Source organism: Balaenoptera physalus (assembly GCF_965194825.1).
Source record: "Balaenoptera physalus genome assembly, chromosome: 13".
Taxonomy (NCBI): Eukaryota; Metazoa; Chordata; class Mammalia; order Artiodactyla; family Balaenopteridae; genus Balaenoptera; species Balaenoptera physalus.
The window spans coordinates 39,796,033-39,818,437 of NC_138892.1; the positions used below are offsets into that span (position 1 = coordinate 39,796,033).

The 22,405-nt window shown below is 36.0% G+C and overlaps 1 protein-coding gene and 1 long non-coding RNA gene across 2 annotated transcripts in view; one reads left to right on the forward strand and one right to left on the reverse strand.

Annotated features, from left to right (window-relative positions):
- The window catches only part of PAWR (pro-apoptotic WT1 regulator), a 105,843-nt gene extending 100,477 nt beyond the window's left edge, over positions 1–5,366 (forward strand). The window contains exon 6 of the mRNA XM_082419062.1: positions 433–5,366. Coding sequence (XP_082275188.1) covers positions 433–519 — 87 coding nt within the window. The 3' untranslated portion in view covers positions 520–5,366. The remainder of the gene's footprint in view (positions 1–432) is intronic.
- Positions 3,493–21,470, reverse strand: LOC309640464. Its single transcript, XR_014252247.1, has 2 exons — positions 13,262–21,470; positions 3,493–12,960 (listed from the first exon to the last, which is right to left on the reverse strand). It is a non-coding gene; the product is annotated as an uncharacterized lncRNA (long non-coding RNA).
- Positions 21,471–22,405: the final 935 nt, after the last annotated feature.

Sequence of the window (22,405 nt, forward strand, 5' to 3'; positions counted from 1 at the left end):
TGATGCCTAATTTGACACAAGGTTGCAGTCCAAGGCCCCAAACCTCATATTGACTGCATATGTATTTAGCCCTCAATTTGGGGAAGGAGGGATTTGTTTTTAACTAAAAATGTAAGTTATTTATAGTGATTAAAAATTGGAAGATTCACAATAAAGAATTCTGATTTCTGGCTTCTCTTTAAAAACTGAAAGATCTGGCAAGAGCTGGCCTGCATTATCATGATACCAATGAGGAGTCTAGCAGTGGATGCTGCCTTTAGGTGGGGCATATTCCTTCCAAAGTTGTTTTCAGAACTAGTCCTCGTTTGCAAACTAATTGCTTGTATGAATTATCTTTGAATGTATATTTTTGAAATTTTTTTTTTATCACCTTCAGAATACTTTTAAGTGTTGTAAGAACTTACGTATTATTTTCCTTTTTGTTTCCTTAAGGACCTAGATGACATAGAAGATGAAAATGAACAACTAAAGCAGGAGAATAAAACTCTTTTGAAAGTTGTTGGGCAGCTAACAAGGTAGAAGATTCAAAGCTCAGTGTGGAAAAATATTTTAAAACTACTGATTGAATGTTATGGTTAGCGCTAGGACAGTATTCCTATGCTGTAATACATTAAACTAACTAAGTATGTATATTTATTTCTAGAAAACAGTGGATGTTTATTTTCAAAATATTTCTTTTTCATTATCAGTTTCAAAAAGTATCAACCTTTTATTTCACGAATAAGTAACATCTTTTAGTTATTAAACTGGTAGGTTATGCCTCTTTTGGTTTTGTGTGGTATTCAAATAATATATGGTTTAAAGTCACAGCCATCTGAATATATTTCATCTATGGTAGTGCATTTTCTCCCTAAAAGAATATACATAGTCTTTGTTTACATGAATTCAAATACATTTTAGGGAGTTACCTGCAAATGCCTTATTACTGATGTGCGCAACCTTTTATATGTTGATGATTTACTCATAAAGGTCTTTGTCTACTGTCATTTGTTCTCTGAACTTATTCTAAGCAATTTAGAGGAACATAGAGTCACACTCTTTTGTATAACAGTCATCTTTAAAAAGGAAAGCTATTATAAAAAGTCAGTTAATATCATATACTCGTTGGCTAAATATAAAATTTAAGAGAATACTTGAATTATGCTATAGTAAATTAAAATGTACTATTTTGTATTCAAATATTGAAATAAATTTAAAATCACTTTGACTTCGGAAGAACATACAATTGTAATTTTAATGTAAAATTTCTTATGTAGGTACTACTTTTTTTTTTATTGTTATTCCAAGGTTTATAAGTGAACATGGGGTATTTTAAAAGTTGTTCAAGCCTGGAGAGTGTGTACAATTTCAGTGTAGAAGGAAAAAAAAAATCCATATTTTTAATTATCATATGCATTAAAATCAAAACCAAAATATTTATCCACATTTAAAACATTTGTACTTACTGTAACAAAACAGTATGTAAACAGAAATAGTACTGCAATACTTTGCTTAATTTCTAACTTGGAGGATAACACTGTGACACAGTTGTCCCCATATGAGAGAATTATTCCCCTACCTCAAATGTAAGGGATTTTCTTCCTAATATTGGATTTTTAAAAACAATTATTTTGAAGAATTATACAAATTTTCTCTTTTATTAAATAACAATAATGTTTAGAATTATTTTACATTACATTTTCATGTTGAGTAAGGAAACCTTCTCCTTTAAAATACATTAAGAAATATCTGTCTGAAGTTGAATCTCAAACAGTATACTGGTACCCTTTTATCCAATTAATGTACGTAAATGGCTTGAACATAGTAAAAACCCACTTTGGGTACCCTACTAACTTTCCCTTTTACGTGCTAAGCCACTTCATTATTCACTGTTAGAAAAATAGGGAAGGTGAGACAATAGGGAAAAAATGTAGAGTAAATGATAAATATCAATGTTGAATTCTAAAACTCTGCAATAACCTAGATTGTGCCCTCTTCCCTCCCCCACGCCCCCAATTCAGAAGTTTCAACCTTGACTAATCATCAGAATCATTTGGGTTGCTTAAAAAGAATTCCTGGGTTATAGCTTCTAGATAGGTTTAGGTTGAGACCCTGGATAGAATTTTTAAAGCTCAACATCTAATGATTCTGATCATAACTTAGATTTGGAAACAGCTACCCTTGCCTCTTTCCTCCTATATCTTCCATTGGAAACCCTGAAATTAACATAATTTTAGCTATTAGCATTTTTTCACCATTTAGTTTATTTAATAATTAACTTGGTCACTGGAGAAGTTCACATATGTCCATGTATATATTTAGCAAAAAGTTCCATGTTAGATTATCAGACTTGATATAGTTGTAGAATTATTGCATAAGGGCATCCTTTTTGAAGAATAGTCCCAGCATGGGAACAATGATCTGCTGCCCACATGTCAAAGTGGTATGCCAGGCTCAGTCACCATCTTTGGCGGTGAAATCCTCATCTCCCTTTGTTTACCCTTAGGCATATGGCAGAAATACCAGCGTTGCCTAGTTTCCCATCCATACTTTGGATGTTGTGAAAATGGTGTTAGTATCCAGCCTTAAAATGTATTAGTGTACTCGTTTTTCAATAAGAGAAGTATTTTGAATTTTCTGTTTAATCCATTTGGAAGTAAAGGAATATTTCATTTCCCCCTTTAAAATTATACCAGGTATTAATGCTTTTAAAGACCAAGCTGTTTAAAAATGTTTCCTTTATTTCAGTTTATCAGGAGCATTTCCAACAATGATCTTTTACATAACGGTACCTAGTGCAAATGTGCAGGAGCCTGACAACTTAGGCAAAGCAGTTCATTTGCAGTCCTCCCTCCCGTCCTTAAAATGTATATTTATATCACATACAGATTTTTACACTGAGTATTGAAAAATAAAGTAGGATCTGTTACAGTTTCCCTTTAAATTTTATAAAAAGCACTGAGATTTTAAAAAGGTTACTTAAATACATGTGCATGACCTTAAAAAACTTGGCTATTGTCAATAAAGTGCTAGTATTTGTGAAATTATTAGTCCCGTTCAGAAATAATATTTCTTATATCTCTTGGGAATTTGTGGCATAATAAAGCATATCCAAAGTTCTAATGTGTTTATGATATTATTTTCAAAACAATAAGTTTATTATCTTTAAAATGAATGTGACTCTCCTTGATTTCTGACATGCATTAACTTGGGAATTACTGTAGTAATATCTGTTTCATCTTTCTAGAATTGTTACTAATTTTATTGCACTATAGTTACCTTTAGAGAGGAAGAGGAAGGCTTTTAGGGTGTGTATTTCTAAGGGAATTTATTAAATATAGTAGATTAACATTGTAATACTTGCTCAAGTAGTTTATAACAGAAGGTTAAGTATCAGGAGCAGATATCTGAAACAATGTGTTTTTTAAAATAACTTTCTAATTGCAGTAGAAAGCAATGTATTCTTAAGGTAAAAAACCTACCTCAGTTACATGTGGTTTCTGTTGTCTGGAGTAATCTGGATTTTTATAATTAGAAATTAAAACGCAAATTTTTGAGTCCACTAATACTTTGTGGAAAATAATGCAAGTCAATGTAGTAGCACGTCCGTATGTTCAACACCAAAAGACAAAATAGGAAGGACCTTGGGTTTGATGATTAATCTGATGTCCTGCACAGTATTCATATGTATAGTGATAGTTATCTTTCATCTTTTTTGTAGTTCTTTGATCTTGACTCAGTACCTAGTAAGTTCACGCAATGTTGGCACTTATTTAATAACTATTCATAATGTTGTTAATAACCTGTTGTAAGATTAAGGCATATATTTTCATCTTATAATACGAAAAACCAAACACACCAGCTTTTCACTGGGGAGAATATATTAAGTGAGAAGAAACTAGCATTCAGCAATCAGAACTTTAAAATAACATGTTAAAGTCAGTGGTAAATGTTCTCTTATTATATCTAAACCATTCCTAATATGTAACAGTAAACTTGACTTCTTTTGCATTGGAACTATGCTCTCATAAATAAAGGACATCCCATTGATTAGGATTGTAACTTGTACGACTTATCTGAGAACTAGTGACACTTTCTTTTGTTGTTTCAATAAACTGAAAACATAGTACTAATAAGACAAACATTTTGCTCATCAGGTCCATCAACAAAGGCACTTCCCCCCATCCTGTTAGGTTTTCTCATTGATGTATAGAAGTTGGTCGTTTCATTCTCAGTGTAGACTTGAATCATAGTCCAAGAAAACCTGAGCCCATGTTGTTTTTTTAGTTTACTTAGCTAGAATCTCACAGCATATTAAAGTCATATCCCCATCCCACCCCCCCAAAATAATTATATGTGAGAAAAATATGGTTGAGGGGGTTATGTTAAATTTTCATACTTATTCTTTCTGCAAGTATTTATTAGTCAACTGGGTATTCAATTCTAGATATTACAGAAGTTTCAAAAAAATGGACATGGACCAGTCCTCTGTCTAGCATTATACAATCTGTATAGTGTGTGTCAATGCTATCTTAAGAGTGCTATCTTAAGTAGCATTAGCCAGTCTAATCTGAATAGTCCATTCAAAAGTATTCTTTTTGTATTTATTATCCAGCCATTGTATTTTAGGTCTGGTTAATAGGTACTGTTTAATTTGCTGCAGCATTTACTGAATGGTGGATGAAAGACCTGATGCATATTGGGAAGTATCTTACCATGTTTCTTTAAGATAATTATGTATTATGAAAACGTTTTAAAGGCATTTGTAGCAGTGGTGAAGTAAAAAGAATTCAGTGTATGTCAGATACACCAAACTGTTAATGGTATTCAAATGTAATTTTAAGTTAGTTTTTCTGTATGCATTATTGATTACTGGTTTGTTTTTAGGTATTTAAGTCTAATAAAACAGTTCACATATTGGCAGTCACTTCGGTAATAATAGAATGTTAGTGATGACCACTTGATGGACATTTATTACATGCCTGTTTTGTTTTGTTTTGTTTCCCTCTCTGGATACCTAATAGATGTATATTACCTTTTTTTTGGTGAACTTGTTTCTTGAAAGTTTTGACTATGCTATTCAGGGTTTCTATTATTATGCTTTTCTGCTAAATTTAAGTATCAGATGTCTGCTGTTACCAGTAAAGACCATATGAAAGCTAAAATTACTGTTTTGTTGAAAAATCAGCTAATTCAGGTAATCCAAATTTGTAGAGAAACATCTGGATCATTTATTGATCACATTAGTATTGTGTAGACAGCTTTCATAATTCCCATTGTGTAGGTTTTCACTGGGGTAGTCAACGTGATATAGATTCACTTTTAATATGCTTTGCATGTAAAATAATAAATACTCAATAAAAAGTAAATTTTTGTTTAATTTTTAACACTGGTTAATTATTTTTTTCCTTCCTGTACTATCGGTGAAACCTGGTGAAACCATGAGTTTTATTTTCGAAGTTAAAGGACAATGTTAACATTCTAATTATGTGCCTCTTACTGAAACAGTATGCAGTACTTTAAAATCTTTATTATTATATTATTTTAGAAGGAATTGTGTTTTAAAAAACAAAAATATAGTATTGATAAGATCCGAATACATTCGTGGTGGGGCTTTTTGAGTAAGTGTACGTGTTCAGCCTGACTGAAAATTTTAATTGTGTTTGTGTTTTGAAACTGCACAAATAATTTCTTAATCCAAAATTGGCTCTATCATCCACTAAATCTGATGGTGGTCAAAGAATTTCAGGTCCCTCATACTTAGAAAAGATAAGTAGAGGTCTGGGAATGTAAAAATCCAGTCTGTGTTTTTTTAGTAAATGGTTTACATAACCTCTTGCCTAATGTGTCATTCTTCATACACCTGCACAGGCTAATCAGTCTTCTTTACTTCTGGAACTCTAAATCTTCTCAGTAATGTCATACATGTCTAACAAGTGAACAAGCATCTTTCAGTCAGACTGTTTAGATAAAGTCTCAAGTCATTATGTAAGAATGTACTCCATTTGCAAGTTTATTGAAAAAATTTGCAAGGTCTCCTAGTCTCAACTGGAACTGGATCTCTTTATCTTAGACTTCATCAAATCCCTATTTTTTTTTTTTCTTCTAGAGTCACTCTGTGCATGCACACAATTCTGTGAGTAGCTATAAACTACCCATATGATTTTTTAATCTCATGCCTCTAGTTTTCTCTTTTTACCTCTACAAGAGGTTACATTTTACTCTTGGTCAGCTTCTTGGAAAGAATTATGTAATATTAGACCTTCATGTTAAAGAGGTAGGGCTGGTTATAACACCCTTTACAAACCTTTTTTTTTTTTTTTTTTTTAATGTCTAACCATGTAAGGTTAAAAAGAAAGCAAAACACTTCTCTCTTAATTCTGGACCAAATGCACAATTCAACTCTCACTTTAAAAAAACTGCTCTGACTGAATAAAGATGCTTTTATTAAAGGAGAATGCTGCTTGGTGTCAGATAGTTGAGCAGTATGAAAAAAAATTAATATGAGCTAGTTAGGAAAGGTAGATTGGACTTTGACTTTATACATGTGAAAGAAAAACGAAATAAGGGTTTTGACTGCTAGGTATGTTTTTTCATGTTGAAGTATGAAAAATTATTCAGGATAAATTATTGTCTTAATCCATATATGATCAGCAGCTATACCTGCTTAGATATACTACGGGACATGAAATTTACAGTTTTTATATTACATTACAGGCTTTTATCCAGGGAAATGTTTGCATTCCTTTAAAATGTAAACTATTTACTGTGGTTAAACAAAGGTAGATGATGTCATCAGTGGACATTTTAGCTTTATGGAAGCAAAGTTTTAGGAAAAATAATAGAAAGGTATCTGATTCCTTTTATTATTCTTGTAGTGCAAAAGTATAAACAAAGCTATCAGTCAAAGGCATAGGAAATTCCATTTGAAGAACCTGCAAATCACTTCTGGTAAGAATGCATTCATTTGATACAGTGTTAAGAAAAGTGGGAAAATTATTAGCCTTCTGTAGCAGATTGAAAGTTTCATGAATGGATAGGTCAGGATAGTAAACAACATCACTAAAGTAAAATTATGCCAGTAATTTTCATATTAACTGTATTCTTTATTATTTAAAGTAAATCAGTTTATCAGTGAAAATTGTAATTGGATGAATAAATGTACACTTAAGAATGCTAATTAATGATCATAAGAAGCCTAAAAGTACCTCTTGTTTCTTGTAATTCTTTTGAGATCAATATATCTTAAGTTCAGTTAAGCATAGTGACTCAGTTAACAATATGAACATAACTTTAATTTCGTATAGCGTAAAAACATTCAATAATTAATAATTCAGTAACCACATATGCCAGGTATTGTGTTAAGTGCTTTAAATATTGTTTTTATTTGATTCCTTAAAACTTAAGCAAGGTACAGATTGGGAGGTTAATTTGCCAAGGTCACAAAGCAATACTTTGTGCCTTTTGCTATGACATACTCACTTTCATGACCTAATCATTGTCCTATTAAATATTTTCCCAGTGGTTCTCAAAGTTTGGTCCCTGCACTAGTATCATTGGCTTCACTTAGAAACCTGTTAGAAATACAAATTCGTGGGCCCCACCCAACAACAGAATGAGGTGAGGCCCAACAATCTGTGTTTTAACAAGCCCTTCAAATGATTCTGATGCAGGTCAAAGCTTGCAAATTTGCATTATGCACTTCTATTTTTAAGCAAAGATCTTGGTCCTTCTTTTGTCTTTGGACATTATATAAGTAATATAACATGAACTTGTAAAAAAAATAAATAAATAAGTGATCCTTTCATTGTTGCTTACATTGCAAAAGATTGTATCAGGAAAAGCCTCAGCATGGATACTGGCAGCTTGACATGACCCCATTAGTTTAGTATTATCTCTGGAACGCAAATGAATTCTTAAGTCCAAGAGTCTGTGGAATGAAATCTTTGTTTTTCTGTGTTAAGGTCGATCTCTGTTATTGCCTGAAGGTTTTTGGTAACAGAAATGCATTTTTGTCAAATTTTAAACCTTGATGGGAACAAATAAATGTATGTTTCATCAGAGTTATAGTTTTGTTTTTGTTTTTTTGTATGTATAGACACTGTGGGGTGGTCCATGGGGAGACTGAATTTTCAGTTTACTCTCTGTGCACTCAGAAATTCAATAGCATTTTCCTAGCTAATTGACTGGTGAGGATAAAGCCACAAAATTGCATCCCAGTGAGTAAAGAAAAACATTGAAGTCTATTTGGGATCATTATTTTCTTATATGCTGAGATAGTTAAATAATCTACTGTTTCGTTTTTTTTTACTTTTTAAAAACTTTGGAGCAAGTTTCTATTACAGAATTATTATGAAGATGGTACAGAGAGTACTTGAATACCCCACACCCATTTTCCCCTGTTATTAATGTCTTACATTAATGTGGTTCATTTGTGATAATTAGTGGATCAGTATTGGTACATTATTATTTACTGAAGTTCATACTTGGTTCATGTAGCCTCACTTTTTCCCAAATGTCCTTTCTCTGTTCCAGGATCCACTCTACGATACCGCATGATGCTTAGTTGTCATATCTCTTTACACCCTTCTTAGCTGTGACAGTTTCTTAGACTTCCCTTGTTTTTGATGACCTCGACAGTTTTGAGGATTATTGGTCAGGTATTTCTCACATCTTACTATGGATGTTTTCAGATATACACAAAAGAAGAGAAATTACCCATATTTTGCCAATCTTAATTTATCCCCCATTTTCTCATTTTTTGCTGAGGTATTTTTAAATTTCAGTCATCCTATTATTTTACCTGTAAATACCTGAGTATGTGTCTCTAATAGATAAGGCTTAAAAAATAATCACAATATTATCATACCCAACTCATTTAATGCTAATTTCTTGATATCATCTGTTTAGTTTGGGTTCTGGCAGGCCTGCAAGAGATCTACTGGGGGAAAACACCTGTGAGGAAAAATGGGGCAGGAGCTAGGGGAGGTTGGGAAACCTCAGTATAGATCTGACTGCTGTGAAGAACAGAGGGAAGGAGGATGGTTGAGCAGGAAGTCTTAATCCACAGTGCAGTCTGAAGAAAGTTTTAGCAAGTCTGTAAAAGTCCTCATGCCAAAGATGCCCATTCATCAGAGTAGTCCCACATCTTGCAGGAATGGGCTTGCCTTTGTATTCCTGCTATGCTCCTTTGTTGGCAGGGAGTAGCCAGTAGGAAGCAGGGCCTTAGCTGAACACCTTGGCGGATTCAAATCACAGCAGCTGTCAGTTAATTACCCACCCTACAGTAGGAGCACGGAGAAGCCCATTTTCATGGCTGCCACATCCTGTAATACTTCGTGTTCAAATATCCCCAGATACCTCAAAAAATGTCCTTTGACTGTTTATAAAGATCCAAATGAGAGTCATTCATTGTATTTGGTTACTATGTCTCTTAAGCCTTTTTTAACCTATAAATTACACCCCCCCCCCCAAGTTTCATGCCTTTTTTCAAATTGAAGAAATTAGATCATTTGTGCTGTAGAATTTCCCACATTCTGGATTTGGCTGATTCTGTCTTTAAGATGCTGTTTAACTTGTCCCTCTATCCCCCCCATTTTCTATAAATTGTAATTAGATGAAGAGACTTTATTAGATTCAATATATGTATACCTTTTGGGCAGTAATTTATGAGTGTTGTGTATTTCTGTTTAATCACATCAGAAGGTACATAATGTCTGGTTGTCTCACTTTTAATGATGTTAAGATAGGTCAGTAAATTCAGATGTTATTAGTTTGATTGCTCTATTTAAAAATTCCACATCAACCTTTTATGTAATGGTTTTAGCAAACATTGATAATTATTGCCCAGATCTATTATATCATTAGGTATTGCAGTGATAATTTTCAAGTTCTATCATTCTGTTTACATTAGTAGTTGGAATTCTTTAAAGAGAAACTCTTCTTCATCAATTACTTGGTTTCCCTAAAATATAAGGAAGATAAGATCACATTCTTTTCCTTAATTTACCAGTTTTACAGTAATGGGCCAGAGCCCAGGCTACCTCCAAAGGTAAGTCATATGTTTGTTTTATATGGTTAAAGTGTTTTAATCCATTGCAGTCATTATTTTTTATGTCCAGATTATCTCATATGTGGCCAGTGGGTGCCCCTTCCAAGTTAGCTCCTGTGTCCTTTTGGTCATGGATAGCCTCCTTGTTTTCTGGCATTAGGTGTTCCAGTCTCATCTTGTACATTTCCTTTTCAAGACCTGGAATTAAGAGCTACCTTTCTTTGTAGAAAATTAAATCCTTGATAACCATCTAAATTATCAGATGAAATAAAAACCAGAGAGCACTTACAGAGTTCTTCTTAACTGTAAATGAATTGTGATTTCTCATTCACTCATTTTCTGTGCAAATAAATGGTAAGCAGATCTTACATATCTTGATTTGAAAAAAATTTAAATCTATTCATGCCTGTTGAGAACCGCAGGAGATTGACTATAAAAGTCAAGTTTTTTTTTTTTTTTTAGTAGTTAAATCACAGTAAAGTGGTGTTCAAATTAGAATGCAGCACAGAACTAATGTCAACATGTATAGATGTTCATTGAATTGGATGTGAAAAGACATCAGAGAGCTTATATAATAAGTTAATTAAGCTAATAAAATCATAATTAAAAAGTGGTATGCAAATTCTCATTCCTCACCCCATTAAAATTGGGCGCCAACTCAGAGTAGGGGTTTTAATAGACGCTAGACACTTCCGTCTCTAGTCACATATGAATGAGGATCTGTGTAGAGGTGCCAGCCAAGCAAGTTTTCACAGCTGGTTGTGAGGCAGTCCTGGCGAGTAGGAGGTGGAGTGTTGGATGGGGGCTAGAGGCAGGTTGTGAAGTCGCCCTGTGACTGAGCCACCACGAGTTCTTGCGGTGCTTAGAATAAAGCCTGGTTGCTGGCAGCCATCAACTAGGGGACCACCTGATAATTAACATTGACAAAACCATTCTTCTCTTCCTGCCAATATCTCCATCCAGAAAGAAGGATCCCCTCTTTTCTTCCAGAACACGGAAACCAGCTGTAGCCTAGAATTCTTGTACTTTGCATCTTGCATTAGTTCACAAATACTCCTTGTATACTACTTTGTGCTAGGCTCTGGTTCTAGGTACTTGGTGTATCACAGTGAATGAAAAGACAAATCCTAGCCAACACCATTTTATTCTCTGTTGCCCCAAAAAGAGTGTTGGCACAGGGTGGTTGCCTCTCAGAATGTCCTTTGGAACTTTCCAGAAGATGAGAATTGAAATTCACTTCTCTCTCGACAGAGAGAGTAGCCTCAATATGTGTCATGGGCTATAGTTTGTGTTATAAACATGCTGATAGGTCTAATGTTTGGAAAAGGCAGATTTATTCCCCTAATCTTGAGAACTTGGGCACTTAGAGCATAAATTTGTATTTCCATTCATTTAATTTGTTACATGGATTTTACTTTTGCCCCCAAATCATGTCCTTAATGGCCAAGGCTAGTAAGTTCTTAGTGGAGGTCAGGATTCCACATTTTCCAGTACATTCTGATCATCTGAAAGATTTGTAATTATTTACCATTTCTATGCTTAATTTTATAATGGATTTCCAAATATGGATCTATGTTCCTATAGCTCATAAAGTTCCCAAAGTCACCCATGGTTAAATAAAACTTATTTCTCTCTGTGTTTTTCTTTCCTTCTGAGCTCTGCAATTGAGGTGGAACTAAGTACAGTATACTTTACAAGCTTTTGGTATCTAGTTACTTGAGAAACACTCCCCCTACGTTGAAATCATCATCCATTTCCTTTTTTTTTTTTTTTTTTTTTGTAATTGAGTGGTCAGGACACTTTATCCTTCTCCTGTGAGTTATCTAAAGATTAATTTCTTTGGGGAAGAACGTATGTGGGGGAATTAGAGCCAGTTTTGAGGATTTACCCCTGATTCACTTATAAACTTAGGATAGCCCTTTCCCTTTTATACTTAGATTTTTTTAAACTCTTAAAAGTAACTTAAATTGGTAAGAGTTATTTCCCTCCCCAGGGTACTTGAGAAGTTTCTTTTATTTGGTCTCAAATAGGTTTATAACATCTTCATAACTTTAAAAAGCTGAATATCTCTGCGTTGATGGGGAAATAAGACCGAGAGGAGTGTTTTATTTACCCTGAGGTCACATAGTGATGTAAACAGAATCAGATATCTTACTAGTACCTGAAAATGGAGGTGTCTGGCCACTAATAAGATTAGTCTGCAACACTGACCTGTTTAGAGAAAGGTCAGAGATTAAACAATACTATAAAACCATAAGATACAGGAAATCATAAAAATTATTTGAGTGGAGGAAGAGTGGAAATTAACTTTTCTTTTGTCTGTGTCTCTTTAGAACATGATTTCAATCCAGTGTCGCAAACAACTGGAGGCAGTGTTTCTTTAAGTGTGATAGTCCCTCCACCCCTGCCTCAGAATCACCTGGAGTCCATAGGGACATCCAAATGAATCAGACTGTCTTTGTTTGTTCTCAAAATGCATATATATGGTTAAGGATTAGACAGGATGTGCACAAAGAAAAGGAGGGGGAGATTAATTCCTTAAAGGACTGAGGAGACACCTTTAGGACCTAGAATTTGAGGCAAGTTTGAAGGAACTGGTGAGGGAGGGCTGGTGTCAGTCATAGTCAGGAATATTTAGGAAAATATACTCAATGTCTGATGAGCCATGGTATCGTACCCGAGGGTTGCAGCTAAGGTTCTTCATACACACACCACCTCATGAAGTGCTGACTTCTTAGTTAGACCTACTCAAATTCAGAACCTGGCTGTACCACTACTAGCTGAGTGACCTTGGAGAAGTTGCTTTATAATTTCATCTGCAACCAGGACAACATAGTGCCTAACTTGGTTGGCTCATTGTGAAGGATAAATGAAAATGTGACGCAATGCCTGTTCATAGCTATGATGGGAGAAGAATTAAAATGAAGTACCTTTTTTTTTTAATTTTTTTTATTTATTTATGACTGTGTTCGGTCTTCGTTTCTGTGTGGGGGCTTTCTCCAGTTGTGGCAAGCGGGGGCCACTCTTCTTCGCGGTGCACGGGCCTCTCACTATCGTGGCCTCTCTTGTTGCGGAGCACAGGCTCCAGACGCGCAGGCTCAGTAATTGTGGCTCACGGGCCCAGCTGCTCCGCGGCATGTGGGATCTTCCCAGACCAGGGCTCGAACCCGTGTCCCCTGCATTGGCAGGCAGATTCTCAACCACTGCGCCACCAGGGAAGCCCTGAAGTACCTTTTTTAGTGTGATTTTTACCAATGAAGAAGTTGAGAAGATGATAATGATTGTCCTCCCTGAAATTAAACAAAAAGTAATCAGGAAGCTCTGAATGAGTAATAAAGCTGCCCTCTGGTCTTAAATATCTGCTTTGCTAGGGAGACTGTCCTCAGAAGTCCAATTGAAGCAAGTCAGAACTCTGTCCTAAAAGAGGATGCAGTATGTGTTGATATAAATGTGACATAATCTCTGTAGCCCCTGGAAAATCGTGGCTACCCAAGAAACACTGAACAAAATCTCGGTTGAAGGCAAACATATTTTAGAAAGAAAGAGCTTCTTGATTTAGTTTACTTGAGAAGCTCAGAGTATTTCTCAGTTAGCTTTCTCTTCCGTTCAAATCCCTAGGCTCAACCTGGGCCTGTTTTCCTACTAAGAAATGCCTCTGCCCGGACTCCTGAACAAATATATTCCAGAGGAGTATCATTAACCGAGCTGATACGGGAACTAAACAAACAGGGTGAATCAGCTTGAATTCACGAAGGTTGGCAGCGAGTCAGTTTCTTTCTCTACTTCTCCACTTGTTTTTTCAGTGTACCTGATTACTAGAGACTGGTATGTCCTGATAGCAGAAAACAGGAAGCATATCAAAGCAAGAGGTTGTTTGTCTCCTGACCTGCTCCTGTACAACAAGAAGCAGTTTCTGTTGACTTGGATACACGTGCTATTAGGCGGCAAAGCAGAGGATGGCAGTTACAGGTGTCAGTACTAGGGATGATTTTTTTTTTTGTAATCACTGAGGCAGGGTACCCCAGTGGCAATTGAAAGGGCTAGGACATTTTTTTTCCCCTCCTGAATTGTGCAAATTTAAAAGTAATGTTCGTCTTCTGACCTAGAAAAAGAATCTTAACTGGAATGTGGACATTTTATTTGTCCAGTTATATGTATTAATTTGAAATTGTACACACAGTGTATCTCCTTTTGTTGTATTTTCTCCTGAGATATTATCTTGGATCTTACACTTGTCCATTCTTAGACCTTACATATGCATATCACTCTAGTAGGAAAATACTCTGCTCAGCTTAAACATGTGTATTTTACTTGTCATATGAAATTTGTGGGGTATAAGAAAGTTTAATCTCTATTTTAATTAAGTTCAGAAATAGTAGGAATGTTTTTTCCCCATGAGTGAGATTGATGAGAAAAATTAAAGCAAGCGATAGACTCTTTTCAACTAAAAATATTTGGAACTTCAGTTTAAATTGGTGGGGGTTATGAAAGGTAGTATGGATTTAAAGAGATAGATGGATTTTCTTAACATCTAAAAGATAGCTGACTAAGCTGCTAAACAGAAAAAAATGTGAAAAAGGCATCTTTAAAAAATAAATTTCCCAGTGAAAAAAATTAATGTACAAAGAAAAAGGCTATTCCTAAAATCGTGAAGTGCTTCTATCTCCTAGAAATAAAACTAGGACATCCCTTTTCTCTTCTTCCTTGCACCCTTTCTGATGGCTACTCCAGGACTACGCTGGTGGGGATAACGTTTTCCAGGACTGTCAGCTAACAGTACAGAAATGATTGGCATTTGGTGTCTGTGTACATTTTCCTTTCAAAGGCCCACCCATAGGAGGTTTTCAATTACCAGTTAAATAAGTGAATACAAGAATGAATGAATGAGTAAATGGGAGACCTTGGTTGCTACTTTAGCCTAACCCTGACCCTTACTATGTTTTGTGACCTTTACTTGACCGTAGCAAGTTACTTTACTTGACCTTAGCAAGTTACTTTACTCATGGCTCTGTATCTGTAAAGTCGAGTGAATGACACCTACCACGTAAGTACTTCATAAATGTTTGTTGAATATTTGAATTAATCACTAGATTCAATTCAGATATACTAGATCCAGTTTTCTGGAGTCTGGCGTCTGGGGATTTGCCCCTTTAACAAAATCTGGTGGTGATACTTATGCACCCAAAGTTTGAAAACCACTCTTTTAAACTCTGCTGTTTACTGGGCAGGGCACTGTGGTATATGCTGAAGGCAGTAGTAAAATAAATCAGACTGTCTCTGTCTTCGGTAGGTTTACATATAGTTAAAGGATAGATATAATGTGAACAAGCACAGAGGAAGGAGAGATTGCTTTGAAGGACTAGTGAAACTTCTTAGGGCTCTAGCAATTTTTAAGGGATTAAGATTTTTTTTAAAAATGCCTAAATCAATATGTATTACATGGTAAATGCAGAACTATTAGTATTGTTATTTCTTACTAATCTGTTAAGGACAGGGTCTGTATTTTTCAGTAGCTCTTCTCCAGCCAATTTATACAATTCTTTGGGTGACTAGATTACCTTTTCTGAAAGATTTTTGTGATTTTTTACAATTTTGTCCTGTGATAGTGTTCTCACAGGCGTTTTTCTCTTTCTGTAGGCCAACTTATGCATTTTCTTATTTTTTTTTTTACTATTTATTTATTTTATTTTATTTTTTGGCTGTGTTGGGTCTTAGTCGAGGCATGTGGGCTCTTCGTTGCGGCACGCGGGCTTCTCTCTAGATGAGGCGTGCGGGTTTTCTCTCTCTAGTTGTGGCGCGTGGGCTCCAGAGCGCATGGGCTCTGTAGTTTGCGGCACGGCGGACTCTCTCGTTGACGCACGCGAGCTCAGTAGTTGGGGCATGCGGGCTTAGTTGCCCCACGGCATGTGGGATCTTAGTTCCCTGACTAGGGATCGAACCCGCGTGCCCTGCATTGGAAGGCAGATTCTTTACCACTGGACCACCAGGGAAGTCCCTGTGCATTTTCTTATTTCCATTTTGTGACTCTGAAAATTTTTTCATGAAAATAAAATTCGAATACAAACTCACATTGTAGCCTGCTGAATCCTTGGACTCATTATATGATTTAAGAAAACTCACTTTCTAAACTGTAGAAAAGAAATCCATTTAGTTAACTCTCGTTCAGTCAGGTTTTTCTGGCTTGTGGATTATTCAGATTCTTTGCTCCACATTTACAGCTTTCTTTTTATCTGCTTTTTGCTTGTTAGGCATGAATAGAGAAAGAGAAAGAAGCAGGTCTGCTAAGATTTAGCATGGGAACTGATGGCTAAACTAAGGCTCAGCTTAGAGAATTCTGTTGATATTAGGGTGTCACAGTTTTATCTTATTAGTAGAGGTGTGACCTAGTGATCCTGGCACGGTTAGGATATCGATCAGAGATTTTGACCTTTGATCCTGCTACTCACTTACTGTGTACCTTGTGCAAACCAATCAGTCTAATCGTGTAATAGGGAAAATGCCTACATAATTTTGGATTCATGGTCCAAAGGGATGTCCGTAAAAGGAATTTAAAGAATTCACTGATTGTGATTACAATATTCTAGATACTAAACAGAAACCTCAAAAAAAATGTACCTTCTCTCCTAAGATATTGCTGAGCTGAAAGTGGAAATGGGCTTTTTTCTCTCCCTTTTCAGAATTCATGTTACAGTAGCACTAGGTACTATATAAAATATTTCAGAATTAATGATTTTGTTCTTCTTATAAATTTAAAGGACACTTTTTATACACATTTTATAGTGTGTAAAACTGTCATAGAACTTGACATAGAGGATTAATTAGCTAAATAATGCTGAAATGAGGACTAAAATAGTTTTTCTGATTTCCTGTTCACCAAAATGACATGCTCTAAATAAGAGCATTTTTGTTCTATTTATGGAAGTCTGATATACCTATAGTCTACTGTTATCATATGTTTAATTTTTGTTTTTAATTCAAATGGGGCAGATGGTATGTTGTTAAACAAAACCAAAGATTTAGGACTAAGCAGGAACCTTCTGAATCTTAAGGAGGAATTCTTGATGTGTTTGTAGCATAACAGAGTCCCACTTGCTAGCACAAACAGCCAAAAGTTTAAATTTTAAACTGAATTTAAATTGAGGAAAAGTAGAAAGGCACACTGATCAGATAGTCTTAAGATTTGGATTCACCACCTACTAAGTGACCTTGGATGCGTCATTTCCCCTTCTTTAGCCTACACTTCTTAATCTACAAAATACACTATTACATGGTAATATCTCTCCTATTACACGAGAGTGATTTTGAGGATCAAAAATATGGTGGAAGTTTGTAACATGAACTATAACAATATTAGTGATTTATCACTAGTATAAAGCCATATGTAGCTGCTATATTATTAGCTCTTATATTGGTAGCAAATGAAATTGACTTTATCTTTTAGAGGTAAAACTTGACTTCAAAAGGAGGTTTAAAAAAAAGGTCTAAAATCCTTGAGATTAAAAGAGTCCAAAAGTCACTTGTTGCCAGAATCAAAAGGGAGGTTTTTAATTTAGCTTCTAAATTATCAAAAGATAGAAGCAGGTAAAATGGCTTTAGTGCTGACCTGGACACCTGGAAAAGCAAATAGTCTCCTGAAGTCTCTTCTACTATTATAAGGTCCATGAGTATACAAGGTCTGATTGTATAATAGGTGCTCAATAAATATTTGTCGAATAAGTGAATGAATGAATGATAAGTAAATACAAATGCATCTACTGCTCCCTTGGCTGCTTCTCCTGTTGGAAGGCTTAATCTTTCAACATTGGAATTCCACAAGAAACATCTTAACCAAGTCATGTGTTTGGGCCAATCTGTTTCCAGGCTTGTTTGTGTTTTTCACATTCTTTTTTTGGCTTGCAATATTATTCTGTGACCTCTTTCCAGTAGGTCATTCAGTTGGGCCCCAAGGAAGTTAGTAAATTAAACTTGATTTGGAATGGAATACTTATAGGGTGTGTGGCTTGGATTGGAATCAAATTAGGTCTGGCTAATCTTATTTTGGTTTAATCTATGTGGGAAAGAATAGAAATAGAGGAAAAACAAACAGAAAATAGTGGAAACTATTCTTGTATAATGATAAGCAGTTTTTGTAAGGAATCGTTCTGAGGGCCAAAACCTAAATTATTTTTATTAAAAGTTTGGGGACAAGATTCAGCAATGGAAAGATTAACTTCGCCAGTCGTCATAGTTGGTGTTTACTTTTCTAGCTTTCCCAAGCCAGAGAATCTCTAGGCTTTCAAAATGTGGATACTCCATACACAAGGCATGTTACTTAATATAGTGCATGCTTTTTAATCTTCTCCAGGGCTCTGGAAATGGAAAAGCCCAATCTTTGGGAAACCTCAACTACTAGGGAGGCAAAAAAAGTTTGTAGTCAAATCATCCAGACTCAGTCTTGAGTCTCTTATGCAGTTCTATGACGAAGAAATGTTGAGAAAGTGCTCTCAATTCCTGCACTAGTAATTTCTTTAAAGCTGACTTTTCCCCCTTCAGTCATTTCCAACTTGCAATATATTGGACCACGGAAGACTTAACCTTGGCGCTCAGAGTTAAGGAAATCCCCTTTCCGAACTGGCTGAGAGCATTTGAATAAAATGGGAAACTTCTTCAAAGCTACCTGGGAAGGGGGAAGGCAGGAAGGAGCAAGTGAAACCTTCAGAGTGAGAACCCTTTTGTTTGGAATTCTGACTGGGGCCTGGGGAGTCTGAATGGGATTGTTTCTTGTAGAGAATTTCATGTGATTGTCTAATAGGTTCTTAGAAAGGAGAGAATCAAGATTTACCATTTGGAGTTTCTGGACTGTAATAATATTTGTTCCTGACAATTGAATTTCCCCTCCCATGGAAGTCAGTATTTTGTTCATTTTTCACTTTAAAAAGGGGAAGAGTGACTACATTATTTCTAACTTTTCATATTTGACCTGCGGATTAAAGGGATGAGTTAAGGTACTGAAACATGGGGGAGATGATATGGAATTTTTTCAGTGCTTGCTACAGGGTTTTAAGTACCCTGTCTCCCCACTTAGTTGCCTGATGTTGTTGAAGGTTTCACTTGCCTGAGTAGAGGGTAATAATAATGGTTTTTTTCTGTCTAAAGGAGACGACTAGACCAAATGATTTTATACAGTTCTTTTAAGAACTCACTAATGATTCCAAAGCAGCAAATGAATTTTGGTTTTGGTTAATTTTCCAGGAGCAAATCTAGTTAGTGGCAATCTTCTAAAAGTATAAAGGACTTTTGGCTGCTTCAGGAATACTTAAGTATTTTAAAAATTATTTTGTTATGTGATATTTTCTGCATGTAAAATTACGCATATATATACAATTATTCCCACACCTGTAAAATACATATTATACACTGTTGATACAGGTTTGAAAATAAGAAAATGAAGATCCCAGTACCTACAGACCAGCTAAAGAAATAATATATTCTGTACTTTTTTACTGGAATTACAGAGGTTTTAGAGTAAATGCTGTTCCCCCAGAAAGGACACCATGATTTCATTTTCTGTTTTAGGAAAAAAGAGAGGGTTACCATTTCATTTGTTCAGTTCTGATTCTCCCTCATAGCTAGCTTTTTTGTTTTTGCTTTTAGATATTGCATCTTAGAAATGTAAACTTATTGGCTCAGGCACTGTTGATAATGTTTCGCTTAAAGTAATTGTTGCTAATGGGAAAATGGTTAAATACACTAATTCTAATAAATGATCTTTTTAAAGGGTTTATAAAAATAAGGACGGACACATGCAGATGACTTAAATCTTTTTTGAAACAAGGCGATGTATGAATAAATAAGATTTTAAAGTGCTCACTTTGTTAAAGTTTAAAAGGGAGAAATATAAAGTTGCATATCTAGTATAATCACAACTACTCATCATGGCAGGAAGAAGAATTAAACATTTGTCCATATTTCTGGGTGGTAGAATTCTCTTTCCTCTTTTCACTGTCATATTTTCCAAACTTTGAGCATATTTGTTCTTATAATGGAGAAGTCTCTTTTACTTTTATGAAAATAAATTGATTGTTGCTGCAGTTTCCATGATGCCCAAGAGCTTATTCTAGTTGCATTTCTAGTGTGCTGCTGCCACCTTGTGCTTTCTGCAACCCATTACAGTGATCAGAGAAGAAAGGAAAATCCTTAGGAAGGTGGGTATTTCCTCGGAGATGAATTTTCATAGTGTAGGAAGATGAGAGGGAAACATGTTTCAGATACATGAAAGATACGTTGTGTGTGTGTGTGAGAGAGAGCGAGAGAGCTTTCTAAAGGTTTGGGGGATTGTTTACTAGATGATATCTGTATTAAAATTATATTTTATGACTAGGACTTGCAGCCTGGCAAAGGAGAAGAGGAAAGACCTTGGTTTCAGTGCTGATAACAATAAGCTCCTTAGTAAGGGTTTAAAATATATTTTGATACTTTCTGTCCTTGCCTGTTTTTTAAAATGTATTCCCTTAACTTGTGCCTAGAAAGCTCTAGGTGGCTTGTTCAATGTGCTTCTTTAAATTAAATCGCCTGCTGTGTTTACATGACTGTTTTTCTGTTTTCACATTATCATTCCAGACGACATTCCATTTGTTCAGTGCCTCAAACTATGTATATGGTCTGCTGCCCCGGAGTTATGCTGAGCTCCTGAAAGGGGTGTCTTACCTGGAACTTTGGCCTTCCTGTTGGAGCGTAAACAAGCCCAATTCGGTAACTTGTCTGAGGAGCTCTCAGATCTTTCTTTTTAGGAATTTATTTAAATACATTTGATTTTGAAATGGTATTTAAAGAGCCTGGATCCAGATGACTTACGTTTGTCATTTGGGCAGGAACCTATTTCTAGGATGATAGTGGAAGTGTTTCCCAGCTCACTTAAATACTGACAGCACCAGGCCTAAGGCAGACTTTTTTTTTACCCTTTGGACTCCTACTTTGCCTTGAAGAATTATGACTGTGACTGAAACCACAGTTACAGTCTCAGAGGGCTTGAAAGGTACAGAAAACAAGCTTATTGAGCACCCACTACAGGGCAGGCCTGGTTCAAGGCTTGTTTTACCTATATAGTCACATATAGCCGTGAGTAAAAACTGTGAGACGTACTATACTCCTCATCCCACATTTGAGGAAACTGAGATCAGAGATGAAACAGCTACCCAGGGTCAGGCAGCTTGGAAACGGCAGAGCGGGCATTGAACTCAGGTGTCTCTGCATCCCAGCTCCGTAGCTGATCCAGAGCAGACTGTCTTTCCAGGGCAGGTGGTCAGGCCTTTATGGCCGGGGTGGTCTGAAAAGCAAAGGCAAGTCTGGCCCGCAGCAGGGGTAGGGCCTCCCTGCTGGGGGGCACCCAGCAGGCTCAGCCCCGCCTCTTCAGGAGACCGCATCTCCACTAGGGTTGGCAGAGCATTCCAGGGAGCCTGGAAGCCCTACACGGTCAGTTCTGACTTTTCTCAGTGCAGTAACCTCCTGACTAATCTCCCCGCCTCCATCCTTGCTCTATCTCCAGCCTGCTCTGCACTCCGCATTTGGAACAGCCTTTCTGAAGAACAAATCAGATCTTGGTGCCCCTGAGCTTTAACTCTTTCAAAGGTTTCCTGTTATAATTTGGACAAAGTCCAAATTCCTTAGCTTGGCTGGTTAGCCCCTTCTACCCCAAACCTCATGTCTCTCTAGTGCCCACCACAAACGCTGCTTCAGCTCACGGGGCAATTCACTGTTCCCCCAGCTGTGCCGTGCTTTCTCCCCTCAGCACGCAGCTGTTCTGCTGGTCCTTGAACGTTGCTCACTCTTCCTCCTCTGTCCCTCTTCCTACTTATCTTTTATGGTCTCTGCTTAAAAGTCACTTCTTTCAGAAAGCGTTCATCAGACTGCCTTATAATTACTTCATTTTATTGAGATATAATTCACATACCATAAAATTCACCCTTTTAAAGTGTATACAGTTCAGATGCAGTCATCACCACTACCTAATTTCAGAACATTTTCATCACCGCAGAAAACAACCCCACACCCTCTGAGCCCCTCCCTCCCCTCCTCCCCCATCCACTGGCAACTACTAGTCTAAGTTCAATCTCTGTGGATTTGTCTCTTTTAGGCTTTTCATGTAAGTGAAATCATACAATATTTGTCCTTTGGTGTCTGGCTTCTTTCACTCAGCATAACGTGTTCAAGCTTCATACACGTTGTAGCAGGTATCAGCACTTCATTCCTTTTTATGGCCGAACATTATTCCATTGTATGGATACACTACATTTGTTTATTCATTCATCAGTTGATGAACATTTGCATTGTTTTCTCTTGGTCGTTATGAATAATGCTTCTGTGAACATTTGTGTACAAGTTTTTGCCTGATCATGT